Source organism: Mytilus galloprovincialis, chromosome 11, assembly GCF_965363235.1.
Source record: "Mytilus galloprovincialis chromosome 11, xbMytGall1.hap1.1, whole genome shotgun sequence".
NCBI lineage: Eukaryota > Metazoa > Mollusca > Bivalvia > Mytilida > Mytilidae > Mytilus > Mytilus galloprovincialis.
This window is the reverse complement of record NC_134848.1, coordinates 19,951,343-19,979,231: the sequence shown is the minus strand read 5'-3', so window position 1 is coordinate 19,979,231 and position 27,889 is coordinate 19,951,343. Positions and strand designations below refer to the sequence as shown.

At 32.8% G+C, this 27,889-nt stretch overlaps 1 protein-coding gene across 1 annotated transcript; it reads right to left on the bottom strand.

The window, feature by feature from the left end:
* Window positions 1-1,019: 1,019 nt before the first annotated feature.
* Window positions 1,020-26,880, bottom strand: LOC143051828 (cell surface hyaluronidase-like). Its single transcript, XM_076224802.1, has 26 exons — window positions 26,757-26,880; window positions 25,662-25,884; window positions 24,260-24,426; window positions 23,091-23,250; window positions 22,291-22,446; window positions 20,765-20,980; window positions 19,791-19,895; window positions 19,100-19,272; window positions 18,538-18,610; window positions 16,339-16,475; window positions 14,514-14,644; window positions 14,130-14,199; window positions 13,384-13,518; window positions 12,664-12,805; window positions 11,263-11,326; window positions 10,297-10,332; window positions 8,263-8,403; window positions 7,166-7,346; window positions 5,626-5,844; window positions 4,711-4,919; window positions 4,114-4,284; window positions 3,315-3,486; window positions 2,867-2,923; window positions 2,410-2,512; window positions 1,843-1,953; window positions 1,020-1,438 (listed from the first exon to the last, which is right to left on the bottom strand). Exons 2-26 carry the CDS (start codon window positions 25,843-25,845, stop codon window positions 1,266-1,268), a joined length of 3,486 nt encoding a protein of 1,161 aa, XP_076080917.1. The 5' UTR covers window positions 25,846-25,884; window positions 26,757-26,880; the 3' UTR covers window positions 1,020-1,265.
* Window positions 26,881-27,889: the final 1,009 nt, after the last annotated feature.

Below are 27,889 nucleotides of genomic sequence, written 5' to 3'. Positions count from 1 at the left end.
GAAGGGGATTGTAGTTCCGACGTAAGAAACATATCCGATTTCTTCTGTGAAACGGTTATTCCATAACGGCGAACCAACTCGTGATGGCGTCCGTAAAATTTACGAAAAGATGATTTCAACTTCACTATTTGGAACTCTTTGTTTAATAACGTCCTTGTGAGCAGCAACCCTCTATCAAGAAAATCCTGATTGGAAATACAAGCACGGGAATATCATATATACTGGGAGATATATCCCCCGTATGCAGGTGCTGCTGGAAATTTGCTACTTAGAAATGGAAAGTTCACAATTGGAAAGCTGAAATCATCTTTTTTTGTAGTAAAGTTTTTTTTTAACCGACCCTCATTGTCAATTTCTAGATGTAAGTCAAGATATGAGGCCGACTTAATTGTATCTGTTGTATCCTTTATCTCTAGGTCGATGGGATGGATGTAAAGCATTATCATAGTTCAACCTGAATTTAAAAACAAATATTAGTGCCATATTTTTACTGGGCTGACTGTATGTATCTATAAATATGAGGACCACCTGCTGTGTAAACTAGGCCACTGGGAACCAGTTGATGTAACACTATGATTTGATTTAAGCTACTTTTTGCAATTCATGATCTTCAAGTTACCAGATGCACGTTAATCATTAACAGATAAATTACAGCACACAGGTAGCATTATTTTCACTCAATTTGAGAGAAGCATTTCTGTTTGAATATCCTTTGAATTTCAAAAGAAAACACATTATCAACCAAAATGTGAAGTTTAATTGGAAATGAAAATGAGCGTCAAAATAATTCTTGCTATAAAAGAGAGACAAAACATATCCAATTTTGACGTGACTGGAATAGATATAATGTTATATGCCTTTGCAAATAACATGGTAAAAGGGAATACAAGCGACAAAAACATAAAACCCGGCGATAATGGAAATATAAAAGAAGATACACAAGCTTTTCTGCTATCATTATACAGGATTGATAGTCAAAATTGTTCGAATAATCGTTGAGAAAAATATGTGAATGTACGTTTTGATTTTTTATTAAAAAAATAATATTCTTGTACAAATTCACTGGTATTTCAAATATCCATATACTATATATAATGCTTAATCTAGAAATTAAATAAGATGCCCTATTCTTAACATGTGTTCACTTATTTCATTAAAAAAAATGAAAAGTTGTCCTCCTCGGATATTCAAATTATCACACAGCAGGTTGTTTGCAGAATTCCTATTTGTTTTGCCCGATGCTTAGTTTCGAACAATGTTCGATGTTATAAACACATATCACAGGCTTCTTCCTCTTTAATGGAACCGGAACAAAATTTCCCGCCATATTGTGGTAATGGCTTTTCACATGATCGTCGTCTTTGACTGTACCCTTGACAACCGGAAGTTACAAGGCATGTGCTCCATGAGGTCCAATCTGCAAATCCGCCATCAATGGCTGCAATATATATATAGGAAAGAATTCTTTTGAAATTATGAAATGATACTCATGCAAAATATATGCAGCCACTTAGATGTAAACTATAATTATACTTGTCTTCAAAACCAGTGAAACGAAAGTATTTATGTAAAATTAAAAAAAAAATGAAATCTTATAGTGTTAGTGGAAATATTAATTAAAAAATACTATGGTTATAAAAAGAAGATGTGATGAAACAACTCTCCACAAGAGACTAAATGGCACAGACATTAACAACTATATGTCACCGTAAGGCCTTGTCCGTGTGTTCTAACATGAGTTTTCGTATTTGGTCGTCTTCTAGAATTCTAACTTTGCGACTAATCATTCAAATCAGTACATGTAACAATAGTTGTAACAATTTTGACGCAATGTTTACTTACGACATGGTCTATCATTGCAAGTAAGAGTCGAAACTGAACGACCAGCACAGTCAGCACCACCGTTCGTCGGGGATGGGCTATTGCAGTACCTGTACCTCGATTTGGTGCCTCCTGTAAAATAAAAAAATACCATTCGTACAAAGCAATCTATGTTGTTTTTTACACATAACAATATCAGATTATTTAATACTGGTATTTTGGAATTATTTCTAGAGCGCTATAACGTTGTGTTCTTAAATGAGAGAATCGCTGAATCCGGTCAATAAAATAATGTTTAGAATATAACAATATTGATTAATATTATAATATTGCAAATACAGTGTAACCTGACTAATCCGACACCTCATTTTTACCACACCCTGCTTTAACGGTACCGACACATTTTCAAGGTCCCAAATATGCCTATTATTGCAGAAAAACATGAGTATTTCAACACCCTGCTCTATCCGACATTTTTTGTGGCCCTCTAGTGTGTTTGATAACACAGGTTGTATATTTTATTTAAAAACGTAAAACAATAAATGTGTCCAAAGATAGCTGCATAAATATTAGATGTATGTAACTAACCTCCACATGTTACAGAACACTCCATATAATCCGACCAATCAGAGAACCCGCCATCTGTTATTTGTCTGGACGAAAACGGAAGTTGTGAGCCAGCTCCCCAGTCCTGTAAATTGTAATCGTGCACTAAAGTTCAAACCTAAATAATGATTGGGGTTCTATTGTTCTTTCTAGTGTGGTGTATACTGTTTTCGCTTTTGTCAACTCTTTTAAGTCTGGTAATGATATCGTCTGTTTTTCAATAACTAATGTTTTCAACATACTTAATCAAATTCATTACCCCTTCTGGTATAAAGGAAAAGAATCTTTATTTGTATTTGAGTATTTTTTCTAAAAGCATGGACAGTTTGTCATTGACTAATGAGTTCGAATATCCCTTTGGTATATCCGCATCCCTTTTTGCATATTTAAAAATTAATAATAAGTCAATTAAATGGGTTTTTTCACCATTCACTCTTACCACAGGAGAAGCCTTTGAAGTGGCTGTCATTTCCCTTTCATCTGTTTTCATTTTACCCTGGAAACAAGAACAATGTATATTGGACATGTTTATAACAATAGTTGCAATAAATTGTTCTACACACTAACTGTTACTTTTTTTGCTGGCAAAACGTTTGTTTTAACGCATTTAAAACTAACTTTTGGTCTTAATTCATAATGATTTAATTAACCTGTGTATGCATGGAGTTATTTTTTTACCTTTGTTTATATAGAAGCATTTATTTGTCCCATTTCAAGTTGGTTCTTTTCTTGGAATATCAAATACACACTACAATCCCTGCCATTAATTTAATTCCAAATAATTTTCTGAAGAATTTCCGAATAAAATCAAATGTTTAATAATAATTTTTCATAAGGTATCTATGTATATCGTTCAAAAAGTAATAGTTTTAAGAAATCACACTTACACCACTTGGTTTTCTGTAAGTACCAGGGTTAACGTAAGTTCTGTGTCGACAATTACCGTCTGCTCTATCTCCGGATAGTACGGTCACCTGCAGAACCGGACATTCTCCTTCACAATCAGTTGTACAACTACGACTTCGTGTTCTATAACTGATGAATTTTACAAAAAGCATCCTAGAATTTAAGTTAATAAGATAAGGAGATGTTGCCAACAAGACTGCAATCTATCAGACTTCAAATGTTGTTCCTTTTGTTTACTACACAAATTCTGAATAATGTGAATTTCTTGATATAGTTTTGCTTGCTTAACACCCAGAGTCAATAATGCTTCAGTGATTTTCAGGAACAAATGATCCTGATGTTCTGTGGTTGTCGTTTTTTGATGTGATCCATAAGTGTTTCTTGTTTTTCGTTTTTTTTTTTTTTTTATATAGATCAGAACGTTGATTCCCCCGTTTTACACTAGTCATTTTGGGGCACTTTATAGTTAACTGTTCTGTTTTAGGCAATATTCCGTGTTGAAGACCATACTTTGACTTATAATGGTTTACTTTTACTAATTGTGACTTGGATAGCGGGTTGTCTCATTGGCACTCATGCCACATATTCTTATATCTTTAAATTCATGAATAGTCCATGACTAAATCAAAACCTCGAGTAGGTTCAGATCCAATCATTTTGAAAGAGGGGGTCTTTCAACCTCTGAAACACCATGAAACGTTCAACCCATCCGGCCGAAACACACTCCCCCTGGATCCGCGAGTAGGGAATCTTAAAATATTAAAACGGTATTGAACTTACCCGATCGATTTATCCCAGAAGTATCTATCTCCAAGTGTGTCGTTGTCTAATTCCTTAAGTGATAACACCTGTGTCCATAATTTTGTTTCTGGTCTCCACAATGGCGACCATGTGTACAGATTGAACGTTGCATCAGTTGGCAAACAAATACCCAATCGAACGTGGTTATGTCTATCAAGAAATACAAACTATTATTATAAATAACAAAACACTAACTATTGCAAAATGTATTACATTTAAAATAAAATTGAGAACGGAAATGAAGAATGAGTCGAAGAGACAACAACCCGACAAAGAGCAGAAGACAGCAGAAGGCCAGCAATAGGTCTTGTATATATGAGTGAATATTAAATTCAGTGTAACCCTAGTCAGAAAGTTAATGTACCTCTATCGACAAATCGAGCAACATGAAACAAAAACTATAATTTGAAAGAGTTAATGAATTAATGACTGATTATTTTGTCTCGTGAGTAAATATTAGGAAGGTAAACTTTAAATTGAAAGATTTATATCGCATTTTTGTCCATTCTTCAAAAATTGCAATACTAAATGCACTGACTTTACATTAATTGCTAAACAGACTTCTGTCCTACATACTTTTCGATACCATAGCCTCTGATAATGAAAAATCTTGGGATCTGTTTAGTCCAGTGAAGTGTGTAGCTATGGCTGCCACCAAGAATTGTCAGGAAATCTGCTGTGTAATCATCGGATAAAGTTTCAGGAAAATCTGGTTCATCGTCTCGAACCATAATAGCCTCGGTTTGACCTCGGTCAGGAGAGTTGCGGTCTATATCCACATCTAACTATATCAAACACAAATTACAAAATAATATGTATATGAGATGTAGACATACATTATCACCAGTCAGACTATTGTGTAACCAAATGACAAAAAAATAACAGAATGGTCCAAAAAGGCGACATACAACATTGTATGCTGTATTGCTAAGCTCTAAATCGTTTGAAAGTATTTGAAATTCAACATCTTCATAGGGTTATTGGATATATAATCAACTCTTTTCTTTTTCACTTACGCTGTAAGTCACAGTTCATCATAAAATTCTTTTTACAGAAAAATGACCAGTGTGTCGGTAAAGGTAACAAACATCTTTGCCTAGCTTACTTGTTAGCTGAACCGCAAAATCATTATAAAGTAAACTATACTACCCTCTTTTCGGATGTCTAGTCCTACATACAAATAGATTGGTTATCTGCTGGACTATTCTACTCTCAAAGGAGGATATAATACCTAACCTAATAATGACTTCACAATTCAGCAATCTAACAGAACACATTACATGTACTTCACAGTCAAGTCATTTATATGTAAAAAAAAATAGAGCATCATTGTTGATCATTTAAAATATTATGTTTAGTAACTTTAAAAAATGATAAGCAATTGCAGTTACATGTACTGAATTTAGTTTGATGGATTTTTTAGAAATTAAATCCATGTAGATATCAAGATTTGTTTTCTTTTATTAAACATAATATTTAGAAATGTGTCACCTTTCCATATATATGTGGACAAACTGCCATATTCCAGTTACTTCTGTATGTACATTTTGAAGTCGTATGGAATCGTCCAGGTTTAACAATCTGTTTGCTAGATGTGTATGACGTCACTGATCCATCCTCATCGCGGAACGTAGCTCCCTTATCTCCATCCAGATTTGCAAATTCATGAATTGTTGCATTCCCGTCATACACACGATTTCCTTCTAATGGCTACCAGAAGAAATAGAGGAATTGTCAGGAGATAAATGGTAAGGAGTAACTACTGTTATTGATTCAGTCGCATAACAACATGATGTAGGCAGGTGCACATATAAATGGAAGTTAAAATCTAAGTTTCCATTATGTTAAAGTGATTAAAAATTGGAAGAATCCCGCTCAAGCATTGCCATTTTCCAAGTTAAAAAGGTGCATAACTCTATTAAGAACGATAAATGACCTACAACCCAAACTTGAACGAACTCAGCATGGTCTGAATCATTGTGTATGAGTTTCATAAAATTTGTATGAGACCAACTTATTAAGTTTGAGTGTAGAAATGAAAAAATAGCTATTTTCCAAGTTAAAAATATTTATATCTCAGAAAGGTTAAAATCAAAATTTAAACTCTGTCTGCATGTAATGGTTTTTAGTATTGAGTATGAGTTTCATACAATTTGGATGATACAAACTTAAATAAATAGTGCTAAAATGGAAAATTTGAAAACTTTCAAAGTTATAGAGATAACTAACTCTAGAACAGTAAGTGGTTCACAGCCGAAATTAGAACTTTTTTCTTGGTCTGCGAGTTTTGGCTCTTTACAATGTGTATGGTAAGCGTACTTTGTAACTTTGATGAGAAAAACTTAAGTGATAGTGTGGAAATAGAAATGGGCCGGACAGAAAGACAGCGATCAAGGGTAACACTTAAAGTCCTCGTTGATTACGGCTGGGGCATAACAAAAATCCTTCGAAAAATGTAGCAACAATCAGAAAACGTGTGTTCCGTTGATGATTCGCATTCGGGTATGTATAAAATCGAGACAAAAAAGACGGAATATCAGGATTTCGACATTTAACAGTAGACAAAACAACAAGCAATCAATTAGGATGGCCAAAAGCATGGTATTTATTAAATATTAATAACTTTATGCAAGGATAATAACACAAACGAAATTAAATATTGTGACTTCACTATTTCTTATAGGAATATATCCTAACATAGTCAAACAATTTTATATAATATTTAATTTTTCAAGATATACGATTCAATGCATGTACCTTTTTTAGAGTTCATATTTCACAAAATGCTCACGTGATATTGTATGCCTATAGTTGTTATGACTTCAGTAAATAAAGATTGAAACATATATACATAGTAATAAAGTTGGCCTATAATTTAAAATGGAGGAAGTTACCATATTAAAGAGGTATATATTTTACCAAAATCTGACATGGAGAAAACTATTGTTTTCAAGTCTAACTAAAAATAACTAGCCTCGTTGAAAAAGTATTGTTACTACAAACGTTCTTAATCTTTTATATTGCCACTTACGTCATTAAATCCAAACAGAATGTCTGTCATAGCACTACCAGCAGAACTGGAAAATTGATTTCTCCGACGAAATCCAATGGCTGCAGAAGTGTAGTTCTCTGTTGATTTAAAATCATTGAACCATATCTTATCAGCATACACAGGTCCGTCGTAAAAAATCAAACCAATGATTGGGAATTGGCTGCAAGGATACGAATATAAAGTTAATTGTTTGCAACAGAGACTTCATATCATAAAACATTGCAAATAATACTAGCGTCCCATTTACGGGGCAAGCGGTTTTTCTTGATTTACCTTCATCATGAACGCTTATTTTTAAAATTTAGAAAGCAAATGATGTCTATGACGTATATGATCTGAATCAATTGAAGAGCTATATAATCAAAAATGACCTAACAAGAACAGCCAAATCCATTTTAGGCCAATTTTCAAGAGAGAGTGGAAATCTTAGTTTATTAAAGTACATTTCAGAGCACAGTTTTTACGTCACAAACGTTTTGAGTACGTTTTGTTTGTTTAGTATTTTTACATCCTCTCTGGTTGATATAATACATTTTCCTGATCCATTGTATGTCATTGATGAAACAGACCTATATCAAAAATCGTGTATATGTTGTCTCTTTACCATTAAATTTCATCACATTAAAATGCAAACAAGTTTGCCAAAATAAATGTCACATTTTAATAAATCAAATATATTGATTTCTATTTTGGGCAGGCGGTAGGATAGTTTAGAAGGCTGTAAAAAAAATTTGCCAAATAACATCTTTTATATGCTTTTTACTATAATATCATTTGAAGTTCATTCGCTGACGGAAACGGTATAATATAAGCTAACAGCTTGTTTCTGTATCCTTTTGGATTAATTATTTCACTTGTATTATTATGTAAATGCCTATTTGTGTACATTACTTTACCTTAATTTCATTAATAAAATATGTTTACACTAAGTTCATTCGCTGCTTAGGACACTTAAAACATAAATGTTGTATCAGTAGTTTCCTAGGACTACCTTTTCCGAAAACATATACCCTCCGAAAACAGTTAACCTTTTGAATTCTGTTTCAACGCCAAAGAATGTTTAATGTTCAACTTACTCATCCCATGGTACAGCTAGAGACCGAGGGTAAGACAATGGTCGACTTAATGTATTGTTCCAGGTTTTGGTCGGTTCTCCAATATTATCCGTTTCGCCAACAATAACGCTGTATTCTATAAATTGCTCTTGTTTTGATGATCTGTAAATGGAATTGAAGAACACTCCGATTATTTTTAAGCGCATAAACATAATGACAAAATGTAAAACTATTCGTTGTTGATGAAGCTGACATGACATACTATTCTGTAGAAAAACGACTTCAATAATTATCAAAGGTACCAGGATTATAATAAATACGCCAAACGCGCGTTTTGTCTGCATAAGAATCATCAGTGACGCTCAGATGAAAATAGTTATATAGCCAAACAAGTACAAAGTTGAAGAGCATTGGAGACCCAAAATTCCAAAAAATTGTGCCAAATACGGCTAAGTTAACCTATTCCTGGGATAAGAAAATCCTTAGTTTTGTAATAGGAAATTAATAAAAAAAAATGACCATATTCTTGATATTCATGTCAACACCGAAGTGCTGACTACTGGGCTGCTGAGTTCATACCCTCGAGTACGAAACGTCCACCAGCAGTGGTATCGAACCAGTGGTGTAAATAGTTATCAAAGGAACCAGGATTATAATTTAATACGCAAGACGCGCGTTTCGTATGCATAAGATTCATCAGTGACGCATAAACATAAACAGGATATCAGTTTTCAAAACGAAATAATAGAAAAATAGATACACACTTTAATAACGATATTACAAATAGTTAGACTCCATGCCTTGCGGTCATAAAACAATCGAGTTAGTTTTTTGTACTCGTACTCGAAAATCAACCAATCAAAATGCTGGATTTTTTGTATCGAGCATGATTTTTGTGCTCCAAGTACTGAGCAAAGTTTTAAGACATACATTTTATATATTTCATTAACTTAAAACACTTCCAAACTCTTAAATGATGCACATGTTGTTACTCATTCATTTATTATGACTGTAATGTATTGCATTCCAAAATTGACATATTTGACCTAGATACGACAACCGTTCATGCTGGCTGTTCAAAAACTGCTCTCTCTGAAAAATCACAAATCACAGTGCTAGCTGTTTTCTTTTTTACAAACAAAAAAGGGAGGTTCATGGAAGAGACTACACATTCGCTTTACCCTTATACACATCGGACATAAAAATTACCTTAATTGTCCTAATCAGAATCGAAATAATTGATGCAAGTTATACTTTATTGTACTTTTAACATGGGTAGGCATAATATTCGTGGTTTTTTTTAGCCCTCCCTATCGCTCGGGCAAAAATAATCACGAATATAATGCCTACCCATGTTTAAACTACAATAAATTATAGCTTGCATCATTTTTTTCTTAAATTAAGAAAAATACCAACAAAACAGAGGGAACAAAATTGACGTCATACCATCAAAAAAGTTATGAAAAACTTCATAGTTCACAAATAAAAATCAAATAAAATAAAATAATGCAATTCTCCCGAGTTCCAGTGACATAAATTCTTATAATTTTACGATGGCCTCATATGAGAAGATAGGAGTGATTCATGTATGTATTCTTTGATATTTTAAGTCATGTTTATCCTTTCTTTATTTGTCTTGTCCATCATTTATATTTTTTATATGTTTTCACTATTCTCTTATCTTTATTTTCAGATATTTTCTTTATTATTGGGTCCTTTTGTTGCAGTTTTGTTCCATTTTACTATATTCAGCAAACCAACCCAGACACCAATGTAAATCTTCTTCGTGTAACAGCTAGAGTGTTCCCCTAATTATGCACCTGTTAGAGCATGTCTAAATCAGAAATCAAAATAATACGATAAAACAAGGCCAACACTGAATACTACCCTCATCATAACAAACAGAAACTGATCATATGAGAGATCGAATGTTGGAATCTGATGTTCAGTAGTTGTTGTTTGTTGATGTGGTTCATAAGTGTCTATAATTTGTAAATACATTTTTGGGAAGTGAATTTAATAAAACAAAGAAACAAATTTCTAAACCAACTATACCTTGCAAATACCAGTCCTCGACCGCTATCTGCTGAGCTGTAAAAATAAACCAACATGAATAGGCTGATGTGCATAATGTATGTATTTAATAAAACCACTATATGGGTAACAAATTTATGTAAAAGAGATAAACTTGTATCTTTCAGTATAATCTGATTGTCAAACACATGAATTGAGTCATCCCCCATTTCTGCAAATTGGACTGTAGACGAACAAAAACTTCAAATCATTAAGAGAAAATCAAAAACAAATCTAATTGGGCTTAGAAACAAAACAACTGGTGGTTGATAAAAATTTAGAAAATAAAACAAAAAACAAACGAGTGCGGCTTTAAAGTTGCATATACTCCAAAACATGAACACCATTAACTGGGAAGTGTTTTAATCATTTGTATATTATATAATACAAAAATGGCATTTTGTATTGGACAGGTCAATTACAGTTATAGGACCATTTTAGCAAAGAAAGCGTTAATAATTCATGACTATTTGACCAATCGAGGTTCATGGGTTTTTCTTCCGGAGCATACATTTTGTTTATATTTAAAAAGATTTTCTCATGAATTGTAGGAGCAAATGATTTTTCTATTATCATTTCAAATTGAAACAAACCGTTGCCCCTCTAAGTCTGGAAAGTTTTGTTACGAAATTTTAATAGATAACAACCTTAAAACAAGAATGCCCCATTCGCATCCCCATCCCATGGGTTAAAATCTCTAATTTTGCATTAAAATTTGAAAGAGAATAGCATAAAGCATGTGTACTACGTTTCAAGTTGATTGGACTTGAAGTTCATCAAAAACTACCTTGACCAAAAACTTTAACCTGAAGCGGGACAGACGGACGGACGAACGGAAGAACGAACAAACAGACGGACCCACATAACAGAAAGCATAATGTCCATAAATGGGGCATAAAAAGTCCATGCCCCCTCCAAATATGAATTAGCCTTACAAAATAAACTCACGAGTAATGTTTCAACACTATAAATCCTCCCCTGATCCAACTGTTCTGTATTCTATTTTTCCAACCTAAAATATATGTATGAATATATATTAAATAATGAATTAACAAGCGTAGTGTAAAGTCGTCGGCGACCAGTAATCGACATATACATTTTGGAAATACCAACACTCTATTTTCAACATATACGTTGAAATATCACTTTGCAGTTGTTGAATTACATTCGAAGTGATAAAATATTCGCAATACACTTTTGACTTTACAACTGAGATGAGAGAGATATCAACCCGGATCACACTACCCTTTATTAACAATTTTTGATAAATTTGCAGTTTCGAAAGTATCGATTGTCTTGAAGTAAGTGTATAAATAGTAAAGTTTGGATTGTTCTGCTTTTTAAATTCATAAGTAAAGCAAGTACTTATTTTACAGTCAATATAAAAGTAGAACACAAAGCAAACTATTAATCAGCATGTACCGTGACAAAAGACAAAATATTTCAAAACATTTAATTTGTACTGAATAGAGAAAACAAAATATTCTGCCACATGAACTAGATCATAAAAACGTAAGTGAACTCGGTACTTATACATCCCGTCAATGTGTTTGTATTATCTTTCATTTACTGTTGTGTTTCTTTTGTTCTTGTAACGTGACTCTGTACTTTAAAAGATCCCGCGAGTATGTTATTGTTCTATTATATGTCATTATGTTATTGTTCTATTATAAATTTGATAATACTTTGAACAACAAACGACAAAATTGTTTTACTCGAGTAGTGGAGTTAACCATATATGGATTCTTAAAAATACTAAAGAACTTCTGGAAAATTTTAAATCTCAGTCTCTTTCTGAAATTAATTTAACATAACTTTTGATTTTTTAACCCTGCATACCACCATTCCCCATGTGAAATTATAAATGTTTTGATTATACATTAAACGACAAAATGTCATCCTCAGTGTCAGACGTTTACATTATCTGACGCCAAACACGAGAATCAATGAAAATGTTTTTTTAATTTGATAGATGCTTTTTGTGCTTTTTTGTAAATATTTGTTTGTTTTGAGATTGTAACACACTGATGACTACTGTAACCATATTTTTGACTATTTTACCGATAATGTCTGTTTTGTTCACGCATCGTTGTAAATATAGGGAAATTTGATGCGACTGTCATACAAGTGAGAGGTTTAGCGCTATAAAACCAGGTTCAATCCACAATTTTCTACATTTGAACATGCCTGTACCAAGTCAGGAATATGACAGTTGATGTTCATTTGTTTGATGTATATTATCATTTGATTTTGCCATTTGATTTGGGACTTTTCGTTGTGAAATTTCCTCAGAGTTCAGTATTTTTGTGTTTTTACTTTTTAGAGGCTGTTGTTTAATACTGTACATACATGTCATTTTATTAATGTATACTGGATCATCTTCTGCATATTTATTCCTTGGATCAGTTGGAATTGTTCTGGGATAATATCCATTAACACCATATACTTTAAGATCATTGTGTTGTATTGTACCATCCATAAAAAATCCTGTCTAATCAAATATAGGAAGATATTGTAGTGCATACAAGAATAACATTGGGAGTAAAGGGTTTTATTTGTCATTCAATCGGGGTTATGATGATTATTCAAGCATTTATTGATAACAATTGCTTGACATGCGTATAAACCATGTAAAAGTGGAAGTTGTATTTACCTTTTGAAAATGATTTCTGATAATGCAAATAGTACGTTCATTAAAATCTGAAACCGAACACGATGTTATGTTATTGGTACACAAATAAAAACAGAACAAAAAACGTGTAAAAGGATTTCTTTCTTTATTTGATAAGGAAAATAATTTAAAGACCGATTACATGTGCAATAAATGAGGCACACTTATTCCCAATCTGAATACAAATACATGTAGATGGACGAACCGGTATACTGACTTTGTACTCCCTACACAAGGCACAGAATGCAATGTCTTCGTGTCGACCAGACGTGGTTGCATATTTAAACACCCAGCACAATATTGGGTTTACTGCAAGAAGAAAAGTCCAGGTGACCATATATCGTACATGTACCTCAGTGAACACAGGCGTTAAATTTGCGTCATATAAGAATACTTACCACTAAATTTGAATGAGCTACATTATTAGATATTTCAGTTATCTTTGTGTGTTTGGCTTCATATTTCTTCATAAATCCTAAATTTTCAGAATTCCCTGTAGGTTCATCGGGGAATATTATCCAGAACCCATCTTCCTGTACAATATATTGAATAATCATTACTTTTTTCTAATCGTAATTAAGGACTAAAACTAATTTTGGGAAACTATTTTTCAAGGATTTCGATGATATTTATTTTCCACGAATTTGCATATTTAAAAAAAATGCAACTTTCGCGTTGGCTTGCGTTTGAAATTTTCAAAAACAATAACATCAAGTATCAACAAAAACATTTGTTATCAATAAACGTGCTCAACATGTGGTACCCGTAATCTTAATCTCATGACGGTTTTTTTATTTGTTTATATAGTTCCATGGATAAACTTGAGATTTTAACAAGTTGTACAATGTAAGTTTCCTTTGTTTTACGACAAAGTGATGAAGTGGTTATTAATGCCTTGGGACAATAGATAATAATATCATGAAACAAATAGACTTATCCAAAACTTGCGGTTGCATGAAAAATGGAATAAAGAACAAATATAAGATAAGTAAGCTGAAAAAATATCTTATGAAAATTATTTTTGTACTTTCAACACCAGTTATATTACAGATATAATTGTGGTCTAAGACACAAAAAGCCTTTGACATGGAAAACCAAACAAGTCTTGTGCATAACTGATAACTAATACTATAATGTGACATACCACTGAACCAGCTGCCACATTGTTTCGTATAACTGTCAGAGGATTTGTTATCCAGAACGAGGCTGGTGTGCTGAAAAAGAAACTTAAGATGTACAAGTACAAAGAACCAGATATCAACTAGGTTGACTTACACTTGTATGTGCCGCTGGCCTTACACGTTTTGTTCTTTTTATTGGTTTGTTGTACTTCTTGATTTAGTTTGTTTGATTGGGTTGGTGACAGTTTGGTGCAATTTGTGTTTATGATTGCAAAATTGTCCCTGGAATAACATAAAATCTAAGCATGTAATACACGATAATATTTCCTCTCAGAACCTATTGTATCACATCATCGATACACTATACTCAACACCGAAGGAAAATAGAAACAAGGACAATGACTAACCTGTCTGACGCAATAAGTTTTCCTTTACGTGTGGACGCTACCAAGTTGCCATCAATTACTGTCCTCTTTTCTCCTCCATCTTCCAGGAAAATGGAATGACCCAGTGTATCATAACAGACGTTATCTTCTATCTACAAAAGTATAACATAGATCATTAAAATCTTATATATAGGTAAAGGGACAAAAAGAAGATTTACGATATAAAAAAAAGCATACACCAAAGCCAACATTGTGATTGTACAAACGGTTCTTATACTTATACTATACCAGTAAATGTTTTGAATACTCATAGTAGATGCGCATTTAAACAAAGATGGCTTTTTTTGTCATACATATTATGTAATGTAATGGTAGAGGGAACCAACAGGCAAGACAGTGATAAGATGTTTAAATTATTGTTGTTATTAGCATAAATACCGGTTTCAAATATTTCATGAATATATAAACAATAACGCTTGTAATAATCAAACCATATCTCCTTTTTTTTTTATCTTATAATAATAATTTTAAGTGAGAATACTTAAATTTTATGGACTGTCATATAAGTCAGATGTTGAACTAGATATTAAACCAGGCTTAATCCAACATTTTTTATATAATGAAAAGCCTGTACCAGGTTAGGAATATGACAGTTTGATTGACTATTTTATTTATTGTGTCTGTTTAGTTAATGCATCAATGTAAATATAAAGGAATTTGATGAGACTGTCATCAAAGTGAGAGGGTTAGCGCTATAAAACCAGGTTTAATTCGCCATTTTCTACATTGGAAAATGCCTGTCCCAAGTCAGGAATATGACAATCGGCTTCATATCTTGACTTACATCTAGAAATTGACAATGAGGGTCGGTTGAAAACAAAACTTTACGACAAAAGAGATGATTTCAGCTTTCTAATTGTGAACTTTCCATTTCTAAGTAGCAACATTCCAGCAGCACCTGCATACGGGGTATATATCTCCCAATTGATACGATATTCCCGTGCTTGCATTTCCTATCATGATTTTCTTGATAGAGGGTTACTGCTCACAAGGAAGCTATTAAACCAAGAGTTCCAAATGGTGAAGTTGAAATCATCCCTTCGTAAATTTTACGGACGCAATCACGAGTTGGTTGACCGTTATGGAATAACCGTTTCACAAATGATATCGGATATGTTCCTTACGTCGTAACTACAATCCCCTTCCCTTTCATGAATGTGACCTACCGAATTAGACTATTTACCGGATTTGTAATCACATAAGCAACACGACGGGTGCCACATGTGGAGCAGGATCTGCTTACCCTTCCGGAGCACCTGAGATCACCCCTAGTTTTTGGTGGGGTTCGTGTTGTTTATTCTTTAGTTTTCTATGTTGTGTCGTGTGTACTATTGTTTTTCTGTTTGTCTTTTTCATTTTTAGCCATGGCGTTGTCAGTTTGTTTTAGATTTATGAGTTTGACTGTCCCTTTGGTATCTTTCGTCCCTCTTTTCTTGTCCATTTGTTTTTGATGCGTTTTGTTGTTTGATTTTGCCATGTGATTATGGACTTTCCGAATTGATTTTCCTCTAAGTTTAGTATTTTTGTGATTATACTTTTTGATGCGTTTGAGCTTTGATAACGGTCTTTACGTTTTTGAATTTACCTTGGAATTGAGTCATTTTGATTTTACTGTATATTGATTTAGTTACAAGAAGTTAAAAAAGAAATTTTGCAATTGCAAAAAGGTGTTAAACATACACCCAAATAGCAAAACATACAGTCCAAGCAACTATATATGTCTATAGGTTATTATCTCTTCAGAATGAAATGCCAAATAAATTAACAAAGGAAACAAAACTCCTACCGTTATGCCATGCGAACCGTGAATTGCTATACATCTTGCAAACGCTCTGTAGATTGAGTTTTTCTTGAGGTATGGTGGATTAGGATAATTCCCGTCATCAGTGTCATAACACATGTGGAAATGTAGAGGATAGTTTCCTGGAAGACAAAACAGACGTCAACAAGAAATGAATAACAGCTACACTGTATCTATGGTTAAGGGGTAAATTTTACATGTATATTCAAGATGGGAACACACTGCAATGTACGGTGATGCAAACCATTACAAAACATGGGATATCTTGATCAAAATACAATTATATTCTACAAAGATCGTTAAGTTATTTGCGTTTTATTTGTCTGATTTGAGTGTGTGTGTTTGTTTAATTTGTTAACCAGGTTAACCGTTTAGGAGATAGATATATTGCATGCTTATACTGGTGATTCTGAATCTGTTCAAAGTTTGGATTTTTTTACCCTGTATACCACATTGCCTCACATTCTCATTAAGGAAAAAAATCACACAACTAATTAAATGGGCATTTAAAAAGTCAGAATGTGTATATATATGTTCAATTTCATTTAGGTCATTTTTTAGTAGCAATTAACAAAAAAAAATATGTCAATTCGACATGCTTTAATACAATATATGCCCTTGAATTTTTACTAGATAACATTTTTGTTCGGTTTGGAGATTCCGTATATCGTCAGGTTATCGGATGGGGACTAACTGTGCACCACTCATTGCGGACCTGTTTTTGTATTTCTATGAGTTACAATTTATGACAAAAATCAACAAAGACCCATCGAAACAACATCTGATAAACAATTTTAATAATACTTTTGGATATTTGGATGATATTTTGGCTCTCAATAATGACGACTTCAGTATGTATACTAAAGAAATTTATCTTGTTGAACTTGCTTTAAATAAAGCTAATACTAACAATGACCACTGCCCTTTCCTCGAACTTGATATCTATATCACTAACGGAAAGCTTAATACTAAAAGTTATGATAAAAGAGATGATTTTTCATTTCCTATCGTTAATTATCCATTTTTAGATGGTGACGTGTCCTTGTCACTATCTTACGGTGTTTATATATCTCAATTTGTACGATTCGCTCGTGTATGTTACAATGTTTTAGATTTTAAAGAGAGAAATTTATGTATTACTGAAAAATTATTACACCAGGGTTTTCGATATCACAAGCTAGTCAAAACATTTACTAAATTTTATCATCGGTATAAGGACATCATTCGTAAATATAGCTTAACATGCAGACTTCTTATACGTTCAGTTATTTCACATCCAAATTTTTATGGAAATATTCTTCATAAAGCACAAAAATGTCAGTATTCACCTCAAAAACTAACAAAACCTTTAAATAGACTTATTAAGAAGAGATATAGTTACGATACTGTTATTAGGTCATAAAAGATTGCATATTTTGGCGTTAATATTGATTCACTTATAGGGTCTTTGCATCGGAACTAAACACATTTATTAAAAAAAACAGTTGTTGGTATGACACGGGTTATGTTCTTCTCATATATGTTATGATGGTATGATACTAAACCCTAACGGGAAGGATTGTGCCTGATATGATGAAATCATAATCTTTCAATCAGTTTAATTGAAGTCTGGAGCTGGCATGTCAGTTAACTGCTAGTAGTCTGTTGTTATTTATGTATTGTTGTCATTTTGTTTATTTTCTTTGGTTACATCTTTTGACATCAGACTCGGACTTCTCTTGAACTGAATTTTAAATGTGCGTATTGTTATGCGTTTACTTTTCTACATTGGCTAGAGGTATAGGGGAGGGTTGAGATCTCATAAACATGTTTAACCCCGCCGCATTTTTGCGGCTGTCCCACGTCAGGAGCCTCTGGCCTTTGTTAGTTTTGTATTATTTTAATTTTAGTTTCTTGTGTACAATTTGGAAATTAGTATGGCGTTCTTTATCACTGAACTAGTATATATTTGTTTAGGGGTCAGCTGAAGGACGCCTCCGGGTGCGGGAATTTCTCGCTACATTGAAGACCTGTTGGTGATCAATAATGTATTCAAGCTTGATTTGTTTACATAAGCGTTTTTTTTTTTTTTTTTTTTTTTTTTGGTATTCTATTTCAACTAGCATCGTACCTTCTATGATAAAACTGTGTAAAACTATGCAACTGTATTCCCTTTATTCACACTTTCGTGTGTTTTATTCTTACCCATCTCAGTGGCTTGTCCCACGTTTTCTAGCTCTACGCCTTCTATGTGTACGTTCTTAAAGTTCCTTAAAATCTGAAAAATAATTGAAAAATAATCATTTACACTGAATGGTTTATACATCTAAATGATCTAAAACTATACAACGCAATTAAAAATCAGAGAAGTTATCCGTTTTTGTTTTTGATTATTGTAGAAGCTTTGACAATGATCTGTAGTTATGTATCTTTGTCCTGCGATCAGTTGGGGATTCTTGTCTCATTGACATTCCTGTACATTATAATTTGTTATTTATCTGATTGCATTACGTCCAGTGACACGTGTTATGCATAATCTGACAATTTGTTTTATCTGAGTTGAATCCGTTCAAACACGATGTTATACATGTACTATAATGACGTTCTATTTCAATATTACAAGTTATTATTCAAATATAGGTACCTTAATTACAACACATACATTACTTATAATATTTATTCATCCAGATCTACAGTTACATGTAAACAGAGTAATTGTAATTTCCTATAGTTTAATGCTAATTTGACAGATTTAGCATCCACGTACCTGGATTTGACCGCCAAACGTGTCATAAGCATAATCATTACAGTTTTTATTGGCTGTAGGACAATTGATCTCCATTTCCCCTAGGATCTTGATATTACGGGTCAACAAAGCTACTTCACCGCGCATGTCAATGTTGTTTTCCATTTTTGACCAATGAGTGTATCGGGGAGCAACTGAAATAGATAGATCAGTAAAAATCAGATACAAAGCAACTCCATACATAAAACTGCTTTTTCGAAAGCAATCATAGCAAAAGGAAAAGAATCAAAGAAGACAAATGTCGAACGAGGTCATACAGTCCTGTTAAAATGGATGATCAAATTCAGTTTCGTGTAGCAATCACTCTTTGCTATTTCAATTGGATGTTATGTGCTTTTAAATGATCCTTTAGAAGAACAGGTCTGCAGTCTAACTATAAGCAGTCATTCGAGGATAATTGTGTAATTTGTATATTTATTAAATTTACATAGTTAAGCAATGAATACACATGTATTTATATTGATTATTTTTGGCCAAAAGTATAAAGGATACGGCTAGGTGATTACATCTTTCCATTTCACTCCTTTAATTGCAGATAATCTTTACCCTACTTCTAAAATCACAACAGTTCCCCTCTCTTTAAATTTAGCTACGTCTATTTTATGTTCCTTCCTTTCCACCCGTAGATATTGTTTACATTTTGTAAACTCACGGCTAATTCCTATTTGTTTCTGGTTACAGTTCTGACAAAACTGGACAATTCCTTCTTCAGCCTGGTCCATATCAAAATCTGTAGAAGTTAACAACACCCTGTCGCCTGAAAACAGACAATTTGTGTAGAATTTGTTTGTGAACGACCGTTTAAGTCAGTAAGATCAAAGATAAAAATGAATGATGTATTCAATTTAGTTGATTAATATAAGTCAATCGGCCAATCTTTCAAAAGTATTCACGGCGATACTTTGTTGAAATGTGACGAATGTTAATGCTGCTGGTAGTAAGCCAACATTCCATTCTATTGCTCATTACTGCATTAATATCTGATTGTCCCTACAAGTCTTTGCTCTTACCAATACATGCCGGATGTTTAGCGGTGAAGTTTTCCATTATCAAATAAAACATATATATAATTAGTTTAATATTCATATTAATTTTCTAGTATATCGAACTATATGGTAAATTAAAAAGAGAAAGTACATAAAAGCTAACAGACCCAAACGTTACCAGCCAACAGAACGAGTGAATCAAAACTGTCATATTCTTGACTTGGTACAGACATAGTTTGGAGAGAATTGTGGATTAAACCTCAGTTTATGTCTTAATGGAGCTAAACATCCCTCTTGTATGCCAGTTGTTTATATTTATTATAGTAATGCATTTGTATTAACAAAATCGAATGAGCAATTCAAACAGACATAGTTGGTAAATGTGACAATAATTGGGCAAAGCAGCCATCATATATAAACAACAAAATTGACAAAAATATCAAACATACAAGCAAACTTTTGCATTTGTTGAAAGTTTATTCTACAAAGACGCCTACATTTTTTGTAAGTAATTGAAAAAGAAGCAGAAAAAAAAGTTTGTTGGTGCCATAAACATATATCCTTTTTATAACCCTATTGGCATACATGCATAAAATTGTAATGTAGCACTTGTAGTTCTAAGACAGTTAATTAAACAAACCTGGTTCCCAGCTATGAACGTTGTCTACTACGTCAATGATGGGATAAGTCCTGTCATACTCATATATTATAAAGTCTACACGTGTGTCTCCAGGAGAGCCAACTCTACTCAACACCTCAATTCGTTGGTTGGCAGCTCTAAAATCCATGGAAACGGTAGCTATTCGTACGTCTTTTGCCGATTTGTCCAATTTCTCTAATGCTGAATCAGGGTTACCTGTGTGCATTTAAATGATTGCTTGGAATTAGACTATGAACGTCCTTCAAAGTAAAATAATTTTCAAAAAAAAACCTAACAAACAAATGAGCAGACGTTTGTAAAATTTCATCCGTCTAGTCGCCAACAGCAAGTTATTGTAAAAGATCTTAAAACTTTTGCATTTTGTTCTTTTGGTGGTTTTTTTTTTTGTGGTTTTTTTTCTGCAGTTTGGTTTTAGTTTGGTTTTCTATGATGTATGTTGTTCTAGTATGTTTTGTTTAGTAAAACAATTTTAACGTCTTTTAACAAAGCATTATAGTTATCAAACGACTAGGTAAAGTTTTGGAATTGTTCATAAAATGAATTTTATCGAATTTATTCGTTTATAGTGTATTAATGTACGTTTTTTGATTGAGTTAAGCCTGCCAATTGATATTTTACCGTGTGTTTTTCTATGTTGTGATGTTATGCTATTGTTTCAGAAAAAGGGAGAAGGTTTTGATCCATTAAAACGTTTAATCCCGCTGCAAATGTTTGCATCTGTCCTAAGTCAGGAATCTGATGTACAGTAGTTGTCGTTTGTTTATGTAATTTATACGTGTTTCTCGTTTGTCGTTTTTTTTTTTTTTTTTTATTTAATATAGATTAGACCGTTGGTTTTCCCGTTTGAATGGTTTTACACTAGTAATTTTGGGGCCCTTTATAGCTTGTTGTTCGGTGTGAGCCAAGGCGCCGTGTTGAAGGCCGTTCATTAACCTATAATGGTTTACCTTTTTTAAATTGTTATTTGGATGGAGAGTTGTCTCATTGGCACTCACACCACATCTTTCTATATCTATTTAATTGAATCTTAATTTTAGTTCTGCATGTAGATTTTCTTATTGCAACAATTACAAAGATCGTCTTTCGATAAACAGTAGATTAAAAAAGAGAGTGACAAAATGGTGACGCACAAACAAGAGCGAACTGAAAACTTGGTAATGAAATGAGAGAAACTGAAAGACAGATATGAGGTTGGCATTAATGGACATCATTGGTAATGAACTCATGATCAAACATTCAGGTAGAGGATTTTATAATCTCTAATATAATCATTAGCTCAGTTGTAATATGACTACTTCGATTACGTTAAACGAACTTTTCCTAACGTTCTTATATTTTATGAAATTATAATCCTGCACTTAATTTCAAGAAATTGGTGATAAAACCATGCTTAGATGGTACTATCATCAACCATTCGATCTGAAAGGCTGTAAAGTTAAATACATTCTGTAATATACCAACAACAGAATAATAAATAATAATCTACTATTAGTAATGAAAAGAACCTATTATAGCAATTAATGCGTAAGCATCATCGTGATCGACCTCTCGGATTCTCTTGGATCCTATTGATTCTAGTAAGGTATACACCTTGGAGAGGTCGCTGGATCCAACCAATGTTCGCAGCAAGGCAACACAAACCACATGGCCATCTTGCATACCTTAAAAGATACAGATACAAAATTGAAGCGTCAGACAGTCATTTGTCGTTGTTGTAAATACTAAACGTACTCTTGAATAGACATGACATATATATTCAATAAACAATCGATCAATCACAAATATGTGCAGACATGCATAGTCAGTATGGTGATTCCTTTCACGGATTTGGCTATACTTTTTGGACCTTTTTGATTTTAGCTCTTCATCTTTTATATAAGCTTTGGATTTCAAATATTTTGGTCACGAGCATCACTGAAGAGACATGTATTGTCGAAATGCGCATCTGGTGCAAGAAAATTGGTACCGTTTATTTAATTATATGGATGTTTGATTCCTAATAAAAAATATAATAATAAAAATACCTATCTCCGAGGAAAATTCAAAACAGAAAGTCCCTTATCAATTGGCAAAAGACAAAGACAATAAAAAAAATGGATAACAACGGTCATAATCCTAACTTGGTACAGGTGGATTAAACATGGTTTCATAGCCAGACAAATTTCACTGTTGTATGACAGTCGCATAAAATTCCATTATAATGACAACGAAGTGTCAACAAGACTGAAAAAAGGTTTTAGGTGGCATTCATTATTTTACAAATCGTATCTGTTTATACAATATGTTCAAAAATTAATGAACTTACTGTTAATAAAAGGCCCAATCTCCTTTAATCCTTTGTCTGTCCACCAGCCCATTTGTCCAGACAAATAAAACACATCTTCTTTATACACCTTTGGTGATAAAGGATCCATTTCATATACTCTAAGTCCTTCTCTCCAGTCATGCTTCATATTCTCAGATTCCTGAAAAATTGCATATTTTACATTTTTTATTTTTCATTCTGATCCCGTGTTTGTTCACACTTCAGGAGATGGCAATTGTTATCTTATAATTCGTTTCTGCTACGTGTGTTTCATTTTCTTTTCTTTTTTTTTTTTTTTTTTTTTTTTTTTGGTTGCATTTTTGTGTTTCTGTTATTTCGTTGTTTTCCTATTATATTTAATTTGTTTCCCTCGGTTCAAGTTATCCCGATTTGTTTTCTTTCAATCGATTGATGACTTTCGAACAGTGGCATACTACTGTTAACTGCCTTTATTAGTTGCATTTTTTAAAAACAATGTCACTTCAATTGATAAGTTATGTTCCATACTTTCGTTACTTCCGCCATTGTTAAAATTTTATGACGGTTATAATGGAACAGAAAATGATTTGTTCTTGCATAATGTCCAGTTTCAAATATTTCATAAAACTAAACAATAAACACACGGTGTATAAACAATGTTTCATACCTTATAAAATTTAGTTTATGACATTAAAATCATAGTTAACGATGTTTTACTCGCATTTTAATCATTTAAAATTGATGGTAGATGTCTGAAAAATTATAAATGATAATTTGTTACGATAAAACTTTTTCAGATATCTGGAATTGCTCCAGGGCTTAACAGAAAAAGGGATGTGTTGATGCAAAACGTTAAGATTTTTAGGTTTATTGTTTTGTTTTTTCCTTCATTAAAGCATAACATTGATAATAGCTACGCTGTTTAACTTGAAATCAAAAATGCATAGTTGTCAGTTAATTTTCGATTTATGAGTTTGACTGTCCCTCTAGTATCTTTCGTCCCTCTTTTATTGTGAATTATGGGTTTTGCTCATCGTGGAAAGCCGTACGATGACATATACCTGTTAGCTTTTACGTCATTTTGGTCTATGATGAAAAGTTGTTTCTTCTGCTATATTCCTATATAATTGTTTTATTGATATATACATACAGCATGTAAACTCACTTATCTTAATGTCCCGTGATCCTACCTGATGTTTGAAATATAGTCCTTCACCTACACTTAGTTTAGTAACAGTTTTGGTTAACTTTGTCCAGGATAATTTGTCTCTGCCATGTAATTCAAGTGTGCCACCTTGGTCCACACAAATAAACTTCTCGCCACACTGTGGAATACCGGCATTTTCTCCACGAATACCTGAAGAAATAAATTCATTGAAGTAGTGGATTACACATTTCTGAATTTTGGCTTTGTGTTGCTTTTCAACTTCTTCGTACTTGAAGTTCAAAATGTTCTGACTGGAGTGACAACGATGAAACTTGTGTGGATAAAACGCGTGTCTTTGGCATCACACCGAAAACCTAATATGTTTGGAGTGGGCTTTTTTTTTTATTAAAGAATAGATATAGGAACTAGTTCACGGCTATCTCAAATTATAAATCACTAATTCATTCTCATCCTTGACCGACAGGGTTGGCAAAGTATTACCCACCCGGGAATTCCCGGGCGGGAAAACCCGGGTTTTCCCGGGCTGGGCAATACTCCCAGAAATGGGTAATAGTGGGCATTACTGGGCAATATGATTTGTTAAGCTTATTTTAACACAAAATAGTAAAGACTTGTTATAGTTTCATAGTATAACAGCTAAATATATAATTTTTATACAGATAACTAATGAACTATTGACAGTCATTTCTAGAAAATTCAATTTCATTCTCTTCTCTATTAATTTTATATGTAGGCAGAATACAAGATTTGCACATTTAAAGATACCTTTTAATTACCAAGTCATTTTTTGCAAGTATTGTTTCAATAATCCAAACTTTTAAAAATGCATTTTATTGCAGTGTTTAAGTGAATTGTTAATTTTAATTGTTAAATAAACACCCTACAGGGTCATGCCATTAACACTTATAAAATTGAAAAGACTGATTATTGTTACATAAACAAATATGTGTTCTTATCTGAATTACTACTTATTAATTAGTGACAGTACATATACATTATTTAAATGTGATGTTTCTTTAATACATGTAATTGTTAATTCTTAATAGGAGCTATATTCATTTGAAAAAAAATAATTTATTTGCTTTCTATTTACAGTTTGCCAATCTAGACAAATGCTAAACAAACAAAATAGGGTATACATATCTTATTAAATGTATTGCATTTGTGTTTATCACTGAATCCTCTTTAAAATTCAGACAAATATTTTATATTACCCAGTAATGCCCAGTATTTCCCACTAAAACCCAGTAAAACCCGGGTTTTCCCAGTATTTCCCACTGGGTTGGGCAATACTCATAAAACCCGGGTTTTTGCCAACCCTGTTGACCGATGCACTTTGTATTCGGTCATACATTACACAAATACATATATTGAACACAACTCTTTTGGACCCTTTACTTTCAACTACAATAGATTGGATTTACCTTTCAGTATTATTTGAGCTTTCTGCTTGAATTTACAGTTCTCCGATCCTATTTCCATTGTTCCCAGTATGTAAATGAAGTATGTTCGTACAACACTATCACGTGAGGAGTCCCACACCAGGCGGCCATTTGTTTCTATGGCAATACTATTCACATCAACGTCAACATCTAGTTTGACTTTCATTCCACTTTTTATTGTCACTGTGGCATTTTGAAAAGGTACCTACGAACAATAAAACTAACACATTGTTTTTTCATACTTATTTCGTTCGTTTCACCTTCTAAGGGTTTAGCAATATTGCTTATATTACATAGCTATTATAACTGTATGTAAGCAACTTTTTTTTAATTTTATGAAAGACGTTACAATGTATTGAAGTGAGCAATTGTTTACTATAGACCGGGCCTTTGTTCGATGTATTAAATACGGAATCCATGTTGGAATAGTTCCACCCTCTCGTACTATTCATTGATGAAGAGTGGAAAGGTTTTTTTTTACCTAAAAGCTGAGACAAAAACCCGATCCTATTTAATATGTCTTTCCATTTAAATTTCCTGTTTCCTTCATGCGTCTTTGTATGGTTCTATTGATGTTGGGTCGTACAGTAAACTGCTGCAAATCCGTAAAATAACATGAAGTATCTTGAAACCAACCATAAATAATAATATTTTAACAGATACATCTTGAGATAGCCCCTAGCACATCAATCAGCCATAATGTATGTATTATAAGTTAATAAATCATAAGACACAGTTGTAATTATCGTGTCGTTTCATCATTAAAACAATGTGTCAAAGGAAAAAATATGTCACGAAAGTTTAAATCTCTTTTTGTATGCATTATATGCGCAATTTTAATTCGTATTTGGCATTCGGAGATCAATGCAATATTAGTGTCTTTTAATTATTTTTAATAGGAAATAGAAAAAAATGAAATGTGTCCATCACATGTGAAATTAAACGGAATATTTAACAACATAAAATGTTCTTAAATTAGATAAATTGAAATACATATTGTGACGTATCGAGCAATGATTTGAATTTGAATTGTGTTTTTGATTCTGAAATAATCGAATGAAATAAAACTATATTTACCGGAAGCCCCTGTAATGTCCATGTTTCACTATCTGACCAAAGCCGCAATTTTGAATCAGTATCCGGACATTGAGTTGTAGTTATTCGCCCAATAACAGCAGTGACACAATAGCAGTATAGAACTGTCCAGCTCTCCATTAAGTTTTATGTGATGAGACATTTCCTATCGTCTTACTTAAGGTAATGACATTTGTTTACATATTTCACCACATTAACCTCTCAATGTCGTCAACGATTCAGTAATTAAACATACGCGTGACCTAATTTAAAAAAAAAGTACAAATACATAAACATTGCTTCTTGGGAAGTGACTGATCAAAAGGTCTGGGGTTTTGGCATAACACTTAAAATTCAGGAAAGAAACACATTGTTTATCGATTCATAGGGATCAACCCTTTGCTTTTTTTTTCTTATTTTATGGGGAAAGTGGGCATCATGTTTTCTCTCGTCTTGTGAATGTATATCTCACTTTATTACGAAATAATCTACTTTTCTTGATAAGATACATCAACAAGTATTTTTGTTTAACCGCAAAGTTGAATTATTCCCCCTGTTTTTAAATCAAAACAAACACTACCTTTTAAAAAAGCTTACTTCATATACAACAGAAAGAAAACGGAAAACGGATACAGGTTTCGAAGCAAAAGAACTTAAAATAACAATAAACATGTAACTACGAGAAAAAATGTTTAAAAAGGAACTACCATATAATCATATTATTGACATATCATATCAAGATAGAACTAAAAGACATAAAACAGAACAGTCAAAACGTCTATACGGTCAACAGACTTCACTCTGGACAGTTACAATTTCAACTTTATTTATGTTTATTATTTATAAATTAACAAGCCCAGTCTTGCACACTGTACAGGATGTGTATCAATTACTTCCTTGATTGTTGGTAGACAATCTGAGTTTGCTTTCTGCTAAAAGTGTGCAATGTAGCTGTAAACAGTTATCAAAGGTACCAGGATTATAGTTTAATACGCCAGACGCGCGTTTCGTCTACATCAGCTTCATCAGTGACGCTCAGATCAAAATAGTTATAAAGCCAAACAAGTACACAGTTGAAGAGCATTGAGGACCCAAAATTCCCAAAACGTTGTGCCAAATACTGTAAACTTGCATTT